We start from the raw sequence: 17,340 nt of genomic DNA on the forward strand, positions 1-17,340 counted from the left end.
ATCTGACACATCCAGCTGGACAAACTGCCGACCCATCTGACACATCCAGCTGGACAAACTGCCGACCCATCTGACACATCCAGCTGGACAAACTGCCGACCCATCTGACACATCCAGCTGGACAAACTGCCGACCCATCTGACACATCCAGCTGGACAAACTGCCGACCCATCTGACACATCCAGCAGGAGAAACGTCCATCAGACTGCGTTTAGATGTGGTTTTAACTGGTGTATGTTTGTTTGTGTGTGAGTGAGAGCAGACATGATGGAGTCATGTTTCGCCGGGAAGCCCGACTTGGTGGGACCGGTGGAGGTGGGAGATATCAAGAGAGACCTGCTGGAGGAGTTTGCAGCTGTAGCAACACATGTGGGTTCATACCTTGGTGTGTGGTGATGAGGATGATGATGATGATCAGAATGGTGATGATGATGCTCCTCTAGTTGCAGGACAGTGTTCAGTCACAAGCAGAGAACCTGCAGGTGTACCTGAGGGTTCGGCCATTTACTGCAGCTGAGAGCGACAACAGAGAGTCACCGGTAAGTCACGGAACTCCTCATCAGAGCTGGCAGCCATTATGGAACAATCTGGACCGGGCCACAAAGTCCTGCATGTTTTAATGACAGAAGGACACATTGTTAAAGCTGCTTTTAATGACAGAAGGACACATTGTTAAAGCTGCTTTTAATGACAGAAGGTCACATTGTTAAAGCTGCTTTTAATGACAGAAGGTCACATTGTTAAAGCTGCTTTTAATGACAGAAGGTCACATTGTTAAAGCTGCTTTTAATGACAGAAGGTCACATTCTTAAAGCTGTAGTTACTGCCATGCAGACGACCTAGTGGCCGTCAGAGGAGGTACAGGTGGTGGACCCAGGTGTCTGTTACGGCTGCTTGATTATGACAAAATTTCTAATCAGGATTATTTTGACTGAAATTGAGATCTGGATTATTTAACCCAATTATCCAGTATTTTAAACAACGCTGCGCGTCGTGGTGTTCTAGACTCCGTGTCGTACATTATAACCGTCTAATGGACGGTTCCGACTTGTTTAATCCGCTTTTACCGCTTATATAGGAACTAGTTTACGTTGGTCTGGATGTACGTTTTATACCAAACAACCGCTGTCAGGCTGCAGCGCGTTTCTCTCATTCACCTGTTAAAAGACGGTTGATCTGAACCAGCTGGTTAACGGGTTGCTATAGTAACGCCCCGTAACGGAGGGATATTACAGTGTTTAACTGGCCGAACTATGTATAGGAAAATAATGCAGCCAGTTGTCACTGACAATGGTATAAACTATGTTTAGGTGAACTTCCACAACCTACTGCAGTTATTCTACATTGACCTGCAGTGTGTGGATGCGGACCCAGGTGTGTGGATGCGGACCCAGGTGTGTGGATGCGGACCCAGGTGTGTGGATGCGGACCCAGGTGTGTGGATGCGGACCCAGGTGTGTGGATGCGGACCCAGGTGTGTGGATGCGGACCCAGGTGTGTGGATGCGGACCCAGGTGTGTGGATGTGGACCCAGGTGTGTGGATGTGGACCCAGGTGTGTGGATGCGGACTCAGGTGTGTGGATGCGGACCCAGGTGTGTGGATGCGGACCCAGGTGTGTGGATGCGGACCCAGGTGTGTGGATGCGGACCCAGGTGTGTGGATGTGGACCCAGGTGTGTGGATGTGGACCCAGGTGTGTGGATGTGGACCCAGGTGTGTGGATGCGGACCCAGGTGTGTGGATGCGGACCCAGGTGTGTGGATGTGGACCCAGGTGTGTGGATGCGGACCCAGGTGTGTGGATGCGGACCCAGGTGTGTGGATGCGGACCCAGGTGTGTGGATGTGGACCCAGGTGTGTGGATGTGGACCCAGGTGTGTGGATGCGGACCCAGGTGTGTGGATGCGGACCCAGGTGTGTGGATGCGGACCCAGGTGTGTGGATGCGGACCCAGGTGTGTGGATGTGGACCCAGGTGTGTGGATGCGGACCCAGGTGTGTGGATGCGGACCCAGGTGCTTCATTCCCAGGTGTGTGGATGCGGACCCAGGTGTGTGGATGCGGACCCAGGTGTGTGGATGCGGACCCAGGTGTGTGGATGTGGACCCAGGTGTGTGGATGCGGACCCAGGTGTGTGGATGCGGACCCAGGTGTGTGGATGCGGACCCAGGTGTGTGGATGCGGACCCAGGTGCTTCATTCCCAGGTGTGTGGATGTGGACCCAGGTGTGTGGATGCGGACCCAGGTGCTTCATTCCCAGGTGTGTGGATGTGGACCCAGGTGTGTGGATGTGGACCCAGGTGTGTGGATGCGGACCCAGGTGTGTGGATGCGGACCCAGGTGTGTGGATGCGGACCCAGGTGTGTGGATGCGGACCCAGGTGCTTCATTCCCAGGTGTGTGGATGCGGACCCAGGTGCTTCATTCCCAGGTGTGTGGATGTGGACCCAGGTGTGTGGATGCGGACCCAGGTGTGTGGATGCGGACCCAGGTGTGTGGATGCGGACCCAGGTGCTTCATTCCCAGGTGTGTGGATGCGGACCCAGGTGCTTCATTCCCAGGTGTGTGGATGCGGACCCAGGTGTGTGGATGCGGACCCAGGTGTGTGGATGCGGACCCAGGTGTGTGGATGCGGACCCAGGTGTGTGGATGCGGACCCAGGTGCTTCATTCCCAGGTGTGTGGATGCGGACCCAGGTGTGTGGATGCGGACCCAGGTGTGTGGATGCGGACCCAGGTGCTTCATTCCCAGGTGTGTGGATGTGGACCCAGGTGTGTGGATGTGGACCCAGGTGTGTGGATGCGGACCCAGGTGTGTGGATGCGGACCCAGGTGTGTGGATGCGGACCCAGGTGTGTGGATGTGGACCCAGGTGTGTGGATGCGGACCCAGGTGCTTCATTCCCAGGTGTGTGGATGCGGACCCAGGTGCTTCATTCCCAGGTGTGTGGATGCGGACCCAGGTGTGTGGATGCGGACCCAGGTGTGTGGATGCGGACCCAGGTGTGTGGATGCGGACCCAGGTGCTTCATTCCCAGGTGTGTGGATGCGGACCCAGGTGCTTCATTCCCAGGTGTGTGGATGCGGACCCAGGTGTGTGGATGCGGACCCAGGTGTGTGGATGCGGACCCAGGTGTGTGGATGCGGACCCAGGTGTGTGGATGCGGACCCAGGTGCTTCATTCCCAGGTGTGTGGATGCGGACCCAGGTGTGTGGATGCGGACCCAGGTGTGTGGATGCGGACCCAGGTGTGTGGATGCGGACCCAGGTGCTTCATTCCCAGGTGTGTGGATGTGGACCCAGGTGTGTGGATGCGGACCCAGGTGTGTGGATGCGGACCCAGGTGTGTGGATGCGGACCCAGGTGCTTCATTCCCAGGTGTGTGGATGCGGACCCAGGTGTGTGGATGCGGACCCAGGTGTGTGGATGCGGACCCAGGTGCTTCATTCCCAGGTGTGTGGATGCGGACCCAGGTGTGTGGATGCGGACCCAGGTGTGTGGATGCGGACCCAGGTGCTTCATTCCCAGGTGTGTGGATGTGGACCCAGGTGTGTGGATGTGGACCCAGGTGTGTGGATGCGGACCCAGGTGTGTGGATGCGGACCCAGGTGTGTGGATGCGGACCCAGGTGTGTGGATGTGGACCCAGGTGTGTGGATGCGGACCCAGGTGCTTCATTCCCAGGTGTGTGGATGCGGACCCAGGTGCTTCATTCCCAGGTGTGTGGATGCGGACCCAGGTGCTTCATTCCCAGGTGTGTGGATGCGGACCCAGGTGTGTGGATGCGGACCCAGGTGTGTGGATGCGGACCCAGGTGTGTGGATGCGGACCCAGGTGCTTCATTCCCAGGTGTGTGGATGCGGACCCAGGTGTGTGGATGCGGACCCAGGTGTGTGGATGCGGACCCAGGTGTGTGGATGCGGACCCAGGTGCTTCATTCCCAGGTGTGTGGATGTGGACCCAGGTGTGGATGCGGACCCAGGTGTGTGGATGCGGACCCAGGTGTGTGGATGCGGACCCAGGTGTGTGGATGCGGACCCAGGTGTGGATGCGGACCCAGGTGTGTGGATGCGGACCCAGGTGTGTGGATGCGGACCCAGGTGTGTGGATGCGGACCCAGGTGTGTGGATGCGGACCCAGGTGTGTGGATGCGGACCCAGGTGTGTGGATGCGGACCCAGGTGTGTGGATGCGGACCCAGGTGTGTGGATGCGGACCCAGGTGTGTGGATGCGGACCCAGGTGTGTGGATGCGGACCCAGGTGCTTCATTCCCAGGTGTGTGGATGCGGACCCAGGTGCTTCATTCCCAGGTGTGTGGATGCGGACCCAGGTGTGTGGATGCGGACCCAGGTGTGTGGATGCGGACCCAGGTGTGTGGATGCGGACCCAGGTGTGTGGATGCGGACCCAGGTGCTTCATTCCCAGGTGTGTGGATGCGGACCCAGGTGTGTGGATGCGGACCCAGGTGTGTGGATGCGGACCCAGGTGTGTGGATGCGGACCCAGGTGTGTGGATGCGGACCCAGGTGTGTGGATGCGGACCCAGGTGCTTCATTCCCAGGTGTGTGGATGCGGACCCAGGTGTGTGGATGCGGACCCAGGTGCTTCATTCCCAGGTGTGTGGATGCGGACCCAGGTGTGTGGATGCGGACCCAGGTGCTTCATTCCCAGGTGTGTGGATGTGGTCCTGTCCCTGCAGGACTGTGTGACCATCGAGGGCCCCGACACCGTGGTCCTCCAGGCTCCCCGCAGCGGTCAGTCCAACCGACAGAGCGAGAAGCCCCTCCCACAGACGGTGCAGAAGTTCACCTTCACACAGGTGCGCCTCCCAGCTGAACACACCTGTTTCTTCCTGCCGGTGGTTTGTGAGCGGTTTTTGGCGGTGTGTCCTGCAGGTGTTTGGTCCAGAGGCCAGTCAGAGGACGGTGTTTGATGGTTCTGTTCGCGGTGTGGTCCGAGACGTTTTGCAGGGAGGAAACTGTCTGGTTTTCACCTACGGAGTCACCAACGCTGGGAAAACCTTCACCTTCCTCGGTCAGAAGCCGGTGCCACCTGGTCTGTCTGAGTCCCCGTCTGTCCCCGTCTCACCGGAAGTCTGTCCCCGTCTGTTTCAGGTCCGGACCACGACTGCGGTCTGTTGCCCAGATCCCTGTCAGTGATCTTTAACAGTGTGGAGGGCCGTCTGTACGGCCGTGGCGACCTGAAGCCTCAGCGCTGCCGGGACTTCAGCAGACTGACTCCGGAGCAGCAGGCGGCGGAGAGCAGCAGCAAGAAGAACCTGCTGAGGCTGTTCAAAGAGGTGAGACACGGCCGCCGTCATCACGCCGTCATCACGCAGCGCCAGCCGTGCTGACCTGTGTCTGCTGTCTGTCTTCAGAGTGACAGGAGTCTGACGTCTGGAAGGTCGGCAATCCTGGAAGGTCAGTCCCCATCCGAGTCGCTCTGCTCCGCGTCAGAGTCCCAACTCGTCCCGTTACAGCGTGTCCCTGTGTCCAGGCTCGTCTCTGAGCGACGGCGGCCTCTCTGAGGCAGACAGTTTCTGTCTGGACGTCTCCCCCAACGTCACCTTCTCCGTTTGGGTCTCCTTCTGCCAGATTTACAACGACAACGTCCACGACCTGCTGGAGCAGGTAACTGTCACGTCGTCTCCGGACCGGGTCGCGTGTGCCGGCCGGAGTCCGGACCGGGTCGCGTGTGCCGGCCGGAGTCCGGACCGGGTCGCGTGTGCCGGCCGGAGTCCGGACCGGGTCGCGTGTGCCGGCCGGAGTCCGGACCGGGTCGCGTGTGCCGGCCGGAGTCCGGACCGGGTCGCGTGTGCCGGCCGGAGTCCGGACCGGGTCGCGTGTGCCGGAGTTCTGTCTGCACCAACATTTGCCTTCAGATATGAACTAAACACAGCAACACAACAAGCTTCCATCTGAAAACACAACCATCACGTGCACTAGCAGACCGCGACAGCCCTCCATCACTGGGTGTGTAACAGACATGGCGTGCACTCAGACGGCGCGATCGGGAAAGCCACGCTGTTAAAATGGTGACATTCAGAAAAATTTCACAACCAGCCTTCAAAGTTGTTTCTACTGACAAACGCTGAGAGCATCGAGCTGAGTATGGCGTCTGCAGCGGCGTCTGACCAGTCCATGCTCTAAATGATGCCTCGTATTTCTGATCTGTGTCCATCTGTGACCTTCAGCCTCCCAGTGGACACAAAAGGACGGTTCTTCGTCTGTCTCAGGACGTCAAGGGGAACTCCTTCATCAAAGGTAACGTTTCCGTGCCACGGCGGCCATGTCTCCTCCAAGCGCGTGCACGTGTGTTGTGATGATGTTTGTTGTGTGCCAGACCTGCGCTGGGTCCAGGTGAACAGCTCTGAGGAGGCCTACAGAGTGATGAAGATCGGGAGGAGGAACCAGAGCTTCTCCTCCACCAGGCTGAACCAGCTGTCCAGCAGGAGGTTAGCATGACTCAGCGTTTCTGTCTGGAGCCTCCGTCGGACTCCACTGACTTCCTCTTCTTTTCCCTGCAGCCACAGCATCTTCTCCATCCGCATCCTCCGGGTGGATGACGTGGGCGTCCCCAGAGTCCTCGGCATCAGCGAGTGAGTACGGCTCCCCTCAGGTCTGGGTGGAGCTGCAGACGTGGCGTGGACTCTGAGCTGCGGATGTGGACGCTAGCCCTGCCTTGATGTTGTGTGTCCAGGCTGGCTCTGTGCGACCTGGCCGGGTCCGAGCGCTGCTCCAGGACCAACAACACCGGAGAGAGGCTGAAGGAGGCCGGGAACATCAACAGCTCTCTGCTGACGCTCGGGAAGTGCATCAACGCCATGAGGCTCAACCAAAACGCCAAGTACACGCTCACAAACACAAAGCAACCAATCACAGCCTGATCTCCTCACACAGCACGCTCCGCCGCTGAGAAGCTCCGCAGAAAACCTGTCGTCCTGGAAAATCCAGCCGAGCCCTGGGGAATGTTGTCCCTGTGAAGCTGGACTAGTCCACGTGGTCTCCAGCAGGACTAGTCCACGTGGTCTCCAGCTGGACTAGTCCACGTGGTCTCCAGCTGGACCAGGACTAGTCCACGTGGTCTCCAGCTGGACTAGTCCACGTGGTCTCCAGCTGGACCAGGACTAGTCCACGTGGTCTCCAGCTGGACTAGTCCACGTGGTCTCCAGCAGGACTAGTCCACGTGGTCTCCAGCAGGACTAGTCCACGTGGTCTCCAGCTGGACTAGTCCACGTGGTCTCCAGCTGGACCAGGACTAGTCCACGTGGTCTCCAGCAGGACTAGTCCACGTGGTCTCCAGCTGGACTAGTCCACGTGGTCTCCAGCTGGACCAGGACTAGTCCACGTGGTCTCCAGCAGGACTAGTCCACGTGGTCTCCAGCTGGACTAGTCCACGTGGTCTCCAGCTGGACCAGGACTAGTCCACGTGGTCTCCAGCAGGACTAGTCCACGTGGTCTCCAGCAGGACTAGTCCACGTGGTCTCCAGCTGGACCAGGACTAGTCCACGTGGTCTCCAGCAGGACTAGTCCACGTGGTCTCCAGCAGGACTAGTCCACGTGGTCTCCAGCAGGACTAGTCCACGTGGTCTCCAGCAGGACTAGTCCACGTGGTCTCCAGCTGGACCAGGACTAGTCCACGTGGTCTCCAGCTGGACTAGTCCACGTGGTCTCCAGCAGGACTAGTCCACGTGGTCTCCAGCAGGACTGGACTAGTCCACGTGGTCTCCAGCAGGACTAGTCCACGTGGTCTCCAGCAGGACTAGTCCACGTGGTCTCCAGCAGGACTAGTCCACGTGGTCTCCAGCAGGACTAGTCCACGTGGTCTCCAGCTGGACCAGGACTAGTCCACGTGGTCTCCAGCAGGACTAGTCCACGTGGTCTCCAGCAGGACTAGTCCACGTGGTCTCCAGCTGGACTAGTCCACGTGGTCTCCAGCAGGACTAGTCCACGTGGTCTCCAGCAGGACTAGTCCACGTGGTCTCCAGCTGGACTAGTCCACGTGGTCTCCAGCTGGACTAGTCCACGTGGTCTCCAGCTGGACCAGGACTAGTCCACGTGGTCTCCAGCTGGACTAGTCCACGTGGTCTCCAGCAGGACTAGTCCACGTGGTCTCCAGCTGGACTAGTCCACGTGGTCTCCAGCTGGACCAGGACTAGTCCACGTGGTCTCCAGCTGGACTAGTCCACGTGGTCTCCAGCAGGACTAGTCCACGTGGTCTCCAGCTGGACTAGTCCACGTGGTCTCCAGCTGGACCAGGACTAGTCCACGTGGTCTCCAGCTGGACTAGTCCACGTGGTCTCCAGCTGGACTAGTCCACGTGGTCTCCAGCAGGACTAGTCCACGTGGTCTCCAGCAGGACTAGTCCACGTGGTCTCCAGCAGGACTAGTCCACGTGGTCTCCAGCTGGACTAGTCCACGTGGTCTCCAGCAGGACTAGTCCACGTGGTCTCCAGCTGGACCAGGACTAGTCCACGTGGTCTCCAGCTGGACTAGTCCACGTGGTCTCCAGCTGGACTAGTCCACGTGGTCTCCAGCTGGACTAGTCCACGTGGTCTCCAGCTGGACTAGTCCACGTGGTCTCCAGCTGGACTAGTCCACGTGGTCTCCAGCTGGACTAGTCCACGTGGTCTCCAGCTGGACTAGTCCACGTGGTCTCCAGCAGGACTAGTCCACGTGGTCTCCAGCTGGACTAGTCCACGTGGTCTCCAGCTGGACTAGTCCACGTGGTCTCCAGCTGGACATTTAAACCCTGGAAAATCCATCATTCCTCATCCTGATCCGTCTGTTACTTTACATACATGTTCATTTCCACATTTGTGCTGACCTCCATCATGCTCACTGAAGTCAGATGGAACATCTTCCTCGCTGCCTCACCTGCACCAACACACCATTACTCTCACTCCACTGTTCCCCTCAGAGGCCTGTCAGTAAGACCATCCCAGTCAGGCCATCCCAGTCAGGCCATCCCAGTCAGGCCAGTGAGTGAAGGTTCTGCTGTCTCTGCAGGTTCCAGTCCCAGTCTGACCAGTCTGACCAGTCTGACCAGTCTGACCAGTCTGACCGGTCAGACCGGTCAGACCAGTCTAACCAGTCTAACCAGTCTGACCAGTCAGACCGGTCTGACCAGTCTGACCAGTCTAACCAGTCTGACCAGTCAGACCGGTCTGACCAGTCTAACCAGTCTGACCAGTCAGACCAGTCAGACCAGTCTAACCAGTCAGACCAGTCTGACCAGTGAGTGAGGGTTCTGCTGTCTCTGCAGGTTCCAGTCCCAGTCTAACCAGTCAGACCGGTCTGACCATTCAGACCAGTCTAACCAGTCAGACCAGTCTAACCAGTCAGACCGGTCTGACCATTCAGACCGGTCTGACCATTCAGACCAGTCTAACCAGTCAGACCGGTCTGACCATTCAGACCAGTCTAACCAGTCAGACCGGTCTGACCATTCAGGCCAGTCTAACCAGTCAGACCAGTCTAACCATTCAGACCAGTCAGACCGGTCTGACCGGTGATTGAGGGTTCTGCTTTCTCTGCAGGTTCCAGCACCACGTTCCCTTCAGGGAGTCCAAACTCACCCACTTGCTGCAGTTCTTCTTCTGTGGTGCGGGCCGTGTCTCCATGGTGGTGAACATCAACCGGAGCTCGTCCTGCTTCGACGAGACGCTCAACGTCCTGAAGTTCTCCGCCCTGGCGCAGAAGGTGCACGCACACGCACAGGTGTGGGCGTGTCCTCCGCCCTGTCATCAGCTCACGTTTACCGCTCACCTGTCCAGGTGGTGGTGCCGAACGCCCGGCCGGCCCACATGGACGACCACGTCCCCCACAAGGCCGCCATGGAGCTGTCCATCATCATCGACGAGGCGGAGCGGGGCAGGAATGTGGCGCGGAGGAGGAGCTCGCTGGTTGCCTGGGAGACGAGCCTGGAGGATGTGCAGGAGGACGAGAGTGGAGAGGAGTGGGAGGAAGGTGAAGAGGAGGAGAGAACTGTTCTGGAGGCTGGAGGAGAAGAAGACCAGAAGGTAAGACCTGACTGGAGAAGAAGAAAATATGTCCATGTATTGATGATTGACTGATCTGTGTGTTGCAGCCAGGCCAGACGGCGGCGCTGCGGTCGCTTCTGGAGGCTCAGATCAGAGAAGAAGTCAGCACGGAGTTCATGGAGCTCTTCGCCAAGATGGAGAAGGACTTCAGGTGAGGAGCGTTTCGATCACATGACCCGGAGGCGGGGAAGAAGGAAAACACTCCCGCTTGGTTGCTACGGGAGCATCCAGCAGGGAGGCTCTGAATCGGTTGGACGGAAACATGGTAACCATGGAGATAACAGTGCTGGTTGCTGATTGGTTCATTGAGAGATCACAGCAGCACAGGACTGTAAGATCCCTCAACCGTCGTGATGATGGTGGACACACGTCAGATGTTTCCTCATATCTCTGATGACCAGTCGGAAACATCCGGAGGTTAAAAGTGGAGCTGAAACCTGCGGTTCATCCACTAGGGGCTCCACAACACAACTCCCCATAGACTACCATGTTAAAAAGACCAACTTCACAGATATAAACACGTTTACGGCAGGAGTAAACACGTTTACGTCAGGAATAAACACGTTTACGTCAGGAATAAACACGTTTACGGCAGGAGTAAACACGTTTACGGCAGGAGTAAACACGTTTACGTCAGGAATAAACACGTTTACGTCAGGAATAAACACGTTTACGTCAGGAATAAACACGTTTACGTCAGGAGTAAACACGTTTACGGCAGGAGTAAACACGTTTACGGCAGGAGTAAACACGTTTACGGCAGGAGTAAACACGTTTACGGCAGGAGTAAACACGTTTACGGCAGGAGTAAACACGTTTACGGCATGAATAAACACGTTTACGGCATGAATAAACACGTTTACGGCATGAATAAACACGTTTACGGCATGAATAAACACGTTAACGGCATGAATAAACACGTTAACGGCATGAATAAACACGTTAACGGCATGAATAAACACGTTAACGGCATGAATAAACACGTTAACGGCATGAATAAACACGTTTACGTCAGGAATAAACACGTTTACGTCAGGAATAAACACGTTTACGGCATGAATAAACACGTTTACGGCATGAATAAACACGTTTACGGCATGAATAAACACGTTTACGGCATGAATAAACACGTTTACGGCATGAATAAACACGTTAACGGCATGAGTAAACACGTTTACGTCAGGAGTAAACACGTTTACGTCAGGAATAAACACGTTTACGTCAGGAATAAACACGTTTACGGCATGAATAAACACGTTTACGGCATGAATAAACACGTTAACGGCATGAATAAACACGTTAACGGCAGGAGTAAACACGTTTACGTCAGGAATAAACACGTTTACGTCAGGAATAAACACGTTTACGTCAGGAATAAACACGTTGACGGCATGAATAAACACGTTGACGGCATGAATAAACACGTTAAGGGCATGAATAAACACGTTAAGGGCATGAATAAACACGTTAAGGGCATGAATAAACACGTTAACGTCAGGAGTAAACACGTTTACGGCATGAATAAACACGTCTACGGCATGAATAAACACGTCTACGGCATGAGTAAACACGTCTACGGCATGAGTAAACACGTCTACGGGATGAGTAAACACGTCTACGGGATGAGTAAACACGTCTACGGCATGAATAAACACGTCTACGGCATGAATAAACACGTCTACGGCATGAATAAACACGTCTACGGCATGAATAAACACGTCTACGGCATGAATAAACACGTCTACGGCATGAATAAACACGTCTACGGCATGAATAAACACGTCTACGGCATGAATAAACACGTCTACGGCATGAATAAACACGTCTACGGCAGGAATAAACACGTCTACGGCAGGAATAAACACGTTAACGGCAGGAATAAACACGTTAACGGCAGGAATAAACACGTTTACGGCAGGGTACAAAAATCCATTTTATGATTAAAGGTGGACGTGATGACCTGATTAAAGGCGGACGTGATTAAAAGCGGACGTGATGACCTGATTAAAGGTGGACATGATTAAAGGCGGACGTGATGACCTGATTAAAGGCGGACGTGATGACATGATTAAAGGCGGACATGATTAAAGGCGGACGTGATGACCTGATTAAAGGCGGACGTGATGACCTGATTAAAGGCGGACGTGATGACCTGATTAAAGGCGGACGTGATGACCTGATTAAAGGCGGACGTGATGACCTGATTAAAGGCGGAAGTGATGACCTGATTAAAGGCGGAAGTGATGACCTGATTAAAGGCGGAACTGATGACCTGATTAAAGGCGGACGTGATGACCTGATTAAAGGCGGACGTGATTAAAGGCGGACGTGATTAAAGGCGGACGTGATTAAAGGCGGACGTGATGACCTGATTAAAGGCGGACGTGATTAAAGGCGGACGTGATGACCTGATTAAAGGCGGACGTGATGACCTGATTAAAGGCGGACGTGATGACCTGATTAAAGGCGGACGTGATGACCTGATTAAAGGCGGACGTGATGACCTGATTAAAGGCGGACGTGATTAAAGGCGGAAATGATGACCTGATTAAAGGCGGACGTGATGACCTGATTAAAGGCGGACGTGATTAAAGGCGGACGTGATGACCTGATTAAAGGCGGACGTGATGACCTGATTAAAGTTGGACGTGATTAAAGGCGGACGTGATGACCTGATTAAAGGCGGACGTGATGACCTGATTAAAGGCGGACGTGATGACCTGATTAAAGGCGGACGTGATGACCTGATTAAAGGCGGACGTGATGACCTGATTAAAGGCGGACGTGATGACCTGATTAAAGGCGGACGTGATGACCTGATTAAAGGCGGACGTGATGACCTGATTAAAGGCGGAAATGATGACCTGATTAAAGGCGGACGTGATGACCTGATTAAAGGCGGACGTGATGACCTGATTAAAGGCGGACGTGATGACCTGATTAAGGGCGGACGTGATGACCTGATTAAAGGCGGACATGATTAAAGGCGGACGTGATTAAAGGCGGACGTGATGACCTGATTAAAGGCGGACGTGATGACCTGATTAAAGGCGGACGTGATTAAAGGCGGACGTGATGACCTGATTAAAGGCGGACGTGATGACCTGATTAAAGTTGGACGTGATTAAAGGCGGAAATGATGACCTGATTAAAGGCGGACGTGATGACCTGATTAAAGGCGGACGTGATTAAAGGCGGACGTGATTAAAGGCGGACGTGATGACCTGATTAAAGGCGGAACGTGATGACCTGATTAAAGGCGGACGTGATTAAAGGCGGAAATGATGACCTGATTAAAGGCGGACGTGATGACCTGATTAAAGGCGGACGTGATGACCTGATTAAAGGCGGAAATGATGACCTGATTAAAGGCGGACGTGATGACCTGATTAAAGGCGGACGTGATGACCTGATTAAAGGCGGACGTGATGACCTGATTAAAGGCGGACGTGATGACCTGATTAAAGGCGGACGTGATTAAAGGCGGACGTGATTAAAGGCGGACGTGATGACCTGATTAAAGGCGGACGTGATGACCTGATTAAAGGCGGACGTGATTAAAGGCGGAAATGATGACCTGATTAAAGGCGGACGTGATGACCTGATTAAAGGCGGACGTGATTAAAGGCGGACGTGATTAAAGGCGGACGTGATTAAAGGCGGACGTGATGACCTGATTAAAGGCGGACGTGATGACCTGATTAAAGGCGGACGTGATGACCTGATTAAAGGCGGACGTGATGACCTGATTAAATGGGGAAATGATCTGATTAAAGGTGAATGTAATGAAAACATGTGATTAACGGTGCGTTGTCTGTCCCAGCGAGCGTCTGGAGAAGGAGCGGGAGATCCTTCAGGAGCGTGCTGAGCGGAGGCTGGAGATCCTGCAGAGCCTTGTCAATAAGACAGACCAGCGGTCAGCTGGCGGCAGGGTGAGGAGAATGCTCTTTAGAACTCATCCATATCTGATCAATCAATAACTTTCTTCATGTAGCAAATTACTCAGTGTGCAGCACTTGTTTCACAAACTCTGTATATAACCATATAAATGGAACCATGTGCTAAAATGTAAAGTAACTAGGGGGCAGGAGCCGAGGGATGAAAGCGAAGAGGGGGCGTGGGGTTCTTCTAGCGGACGAAGTGTCCCCTAGTGGAAGAGGCGCCCCCTCGCAGACGTGGCAGGCGCCCCCTCGCAGACGTGGCAGGCGCCCCCTAGAAGACGTGGCGGGCGCCCCCTTAGAAGACGTGGCGGGCGCCCCCTTAGAAGACGTGGCGGGCGCCCCCTAGCGGACGAGGCGGGCGCCCCCTTAGAAGACGTGGCGGGCGCCCCCTAGCGGACGAGGCGGGCGCCCCCTTAGAAGACGTGGCAGGCGCCCCCTAGCGGACGAGGCGGGCGCCCCCTTAGAAGACGTGGCGGGCGCCCCCTTAGAAGACGTGGCAGGCGCCCCCTAGCGGACGAGGCGGGCGCCCCCTTAGAAGACGTGGCGGGCGCCCCCTAGCGGACGAGGCGGGCGCCCCCTTAGAAGACGAGGCGGGCGCCCCCTTAGAAGACGTGGCGGGCGCCCCCTTAGAAGACGTGGCGGGCGCCCCCTAGCGGACGAGGCGGGCGCCCCCTTAGAAGACGTGGCGGGCGCCCCCTAGCGGACGAGGCGGGTGCCCCCTTAGAAGACGTGGCGGGCGCCCCCTAGCGGACGAGGCGGGCGCCCCCTCGCGGACGTGGCGGGCGCCCCCTCGCGGACGTGGCGGGCGCCCCCTCGCGGACGAGGCGGGCGCCCCCTCGCGGACGTGGCGGGCGCCCCCTCGCGGACGTGGCGGGCGCCCCCTCGCGGACGTGGCGGGCGTTCCCTCGCGGACGAGGCGGGCGTTCCCTCGCGGACGAGGCGGGCGCCCCCTCGCGGACGTGGCGGGCGCCCCCTCGCGGACGTGGCGGGCGCCCCCAAGCGGACGAGGCGGGCGCCCCCTAGCGGACGAGGTGAGCGCTCCTTCGCGGGCGCCCCCTCGCGGACGTGGCAGGCGCCCCCTCGCGGACGTGGCAGGCGCCCCCTCGCGGACGTGGCAGGCGCCCCCTCGCGGACGTGGCAGGCGCCCCCTCGCGGACGTGGCAGGCGTCCCCTAGTGGACGTGGCAGGCGTCCCCTAGTGGACGTGGCAGGCGCCCCCTAGTGGACGTGGCAGGCGCCCCCTAGTGGACGTGGTAGGCGCCCCCTCGCGGACGTGGCAGGCGCCCCCTAGTGGACGTGGCAGGCGCCCCCTAGTGGACGTGGCAGGCGCCCATCGCGGACGTGGCAGGCGCCCCCTAGTGGACGTGGCAGGCGCCCCCTAGTGGACGTGGTAGGCGCCCCCTCGCGGACGTGGCAGGCGCCCCCTAGTGGACGTGGCAGGCGCCCCCTAGTGGACGTGGCAGGCGCCCCCTCGCGGACGTGGCAGGCGCCCCCTCGCGGACGTGGCAGGCGCCCCCTAGTGGACGTGGCAGGCGCCCCCTAGTGGACGTGGCAGGCGCCCCCTAGTGGACGTGGCAGGCGCCCCCTCGCGGACGTGGCAGGCATCCCCTAGTGGACGAGGCGGATGAGGCCTGACCTTTAACCGCCAGCAATCGCTGCTCGAGTTTGCCATAATGATGGAGGTATGGATCATTACCAGATTTTATAAAGAGTCCATAACTGATCCATAACCGATCCCAGCTGATGCATAACTGATCCAAGTTGATCCATAATCGATCCATATCCGATCCATAACTGATCGATAACCGATCCATCCTGTTGTGCTGGTTGTCAGGAGGAGCATGCGGCCATGCTGGATGGAGTCATCAGCTGTGTGGGTGAGGACCTGATGAAGATCAGAGAGGACGCTCAGAGTGCACACCGCTGTCTGTCTGCAGGTACAGGCTACACAGCAAGCTGTCCAGCAGGCTGCACAGCAAGCTGTCCAGCAGGCTGCACAGCAAGCTGTCCAGCAGGCTGCACAGCAAGCTGTCCAGCAGGCTGCACAGCAAGCTGTCCAGCAGGCTGCACAGCAAGCTGTCCAGCAGGCTGCACAGCAAGCTGTCCAGCAGGCTGCACAGCAAGCTGTCCAGCAGGCTGCACAGCAAGCTGTCCAGCAGGCTGCACAGCAAGCTGTCCAGCAGGCTGCACAGCAAGCTGTCCAGCAGGCTGCACAGCAAGCTGTCCAGCAGGCTGCACAGCAAGCTGTCCAGCAGGCTGCACAGCAAGCTGTCCAGCAGGCTGCACAGCAAGCTGTCCAGCAGGCTGCACAGCAAGCTGTCCAGCAGGCTGCACAGCAAGCTGTCCAGCAGGCTGCACAGCAAGCTGTCCACCAGGCTGCACACCACAGGTTTGATGTCCTCCTGTTGGACTGGTTCTATGCAGTTTGTTTTGTGCCTGCAGAGCTGGAGGCGCTGCATGTGGAGAAGCAGAGGGCGCTGGACCAGCTGCAGGAAGCCATGGAGGTATATGTATATATGTAAACGTATACATTTACAGATTATATTTAGTGATTTCATGTTTACAAAAATCACAAAATTTTAACTAGAACCAGCTATGATTGAAATAATAGCAAATCTGAATGCCCATTTATTCACCAATGCTGAATGATTGAAATGAAATTGGAGTATAAGAATTGGATTGAGTATAAGAAATTGGGGGAGAAAAAAAAAAAAAAGCAAAAGTGACATTTTTTCTAGTTTGCTCACGTCAGGATTTGAACCCATGTCCTCCTGCATTGAAGCACACTGCATTACTCACTACACCACTTGTGCTCTTGGTTGCAGCTTGGAGAAAGTGATCAAATAGTTTCCACCTGCCTTTTTTTCCCACGTCCAGCAGGGTGTAATTAGTGGGATTGCAGAAACATGTGCGAGGTTGAACTAAACTCCAGTAAAGATGTGACAGACTTTGTTCAATGTGAAAAGCTTTTTTTAAAAGTTGATTAAGATTTATCAAAGTGTTGAAATGTTGCAGGGAGCATTGTTGGAACAAATCTACCATATTTAACTGGGACATTTGCAAATAAATTCCTTTGCTCCTTGAAGTGCACAGCTGAGACCAACAGTTTACAGTGAGCAGCCTGCAGAACTGCACGCCATCACACAAGCATCAGCCGACAAACTACAACAGCACTATATGTTAAATGCTGCATTTGAACCCGTGCCTTGTATGTGCACCTGTGTACCGGTGCACAAAATGGACCAATCGCTGAGCTGAATTCTTTTTCGTCCAATCACAGGAATGGATTTCAATACATTGACAAAAACTAGAATAACTTAAAAAGTTTAAATATTACAAAGACCAAAAGTCGAACATATCTCCT

The 17,340-nt window shown here is 56.0% G+C and overlaps 1 protein-coding gene across 1 annotated transcript in view; it reads left to right on the plus strand.

Moving 5' to 3' along the window:
* Window positions 1-264: 264 nt before the first annotated feature.
* Window positions 265-17,340, plus strand: part of LOC306771498 (uncharacterized protein) — a gene marked incomplete at both ends in the record, with an annotated part of 143,796 nt that continues 126,720 nt past the window's right edge. The window contains 17 exons of the mRNA XM_079260664.1: window positions 265-369; window positions 450-539; window positions 4,694-4,813; window positions 4,890-5,028; window positions 5,109-5,293; window positions 5,372-5,414; window positions 5,491-5,624; window positions 6,188-6,257; window positions 6,337-6,448; window positions 6,521-6,592; window positions 6,694-6,840; window positions 9,533-9,695; window positions 9,770-10,051; window positions 10,084-10,187; window positions 13,860-13,968; window positions 15,811-15,913; window positions 16,419-16,480. Coding sequence (XP_079116790.1) covers window positions 265-369; window positions 450-539; window positions 4,694-4,813; window positions 4,890-5,028; window positions 5,109-5,293; window positions 5,372-5,414; window positions 5,491-5,624; window positions 6,188-6,257; window positions 6,337-6,448; window positions 6,521-6,592; window positions 6,694-6,840; window positions 9,533-9,695; window positions 9,770-10,051; window positions 10,084-10,187; window positions 13,860-13,968; window positions 15,811-15,913; window positions 16,419-16,480 — 2,040 coding nt within the window. The remainder of the gene's footprint in view (window positions 370-449; window positions 540-4,693; window positions 4,814-4,889; window positions 5,029-5,108; window positions 5,294-5,371; window positions 5,415-5,490; window positions 5,625-6,187; window positions 6,258-6,336; window positions 6,449-6,520; window positions 6,593-6,693; window positions 6,841-9,532; window positions 9,696-9,769; window positions 10,052-10,083; window positions 10,188-13,859; window positions 13,969-15,810; window positions 15,914-16,418; window positions 16,481-17,340) is intronic.

The sequence above is a fragment of the Telmatherina bonti genome (assembly GCF_933228915.1).
Source record: "Telmatherina bonti genome assembly, chromosome: 21".
Lineage (NCBI taxonomy): Eukaryota > Metazoa > Chordata > Actinopteri > Atheriniformes > Telmatherinidae > Telmatherina > Telmatherina bonti.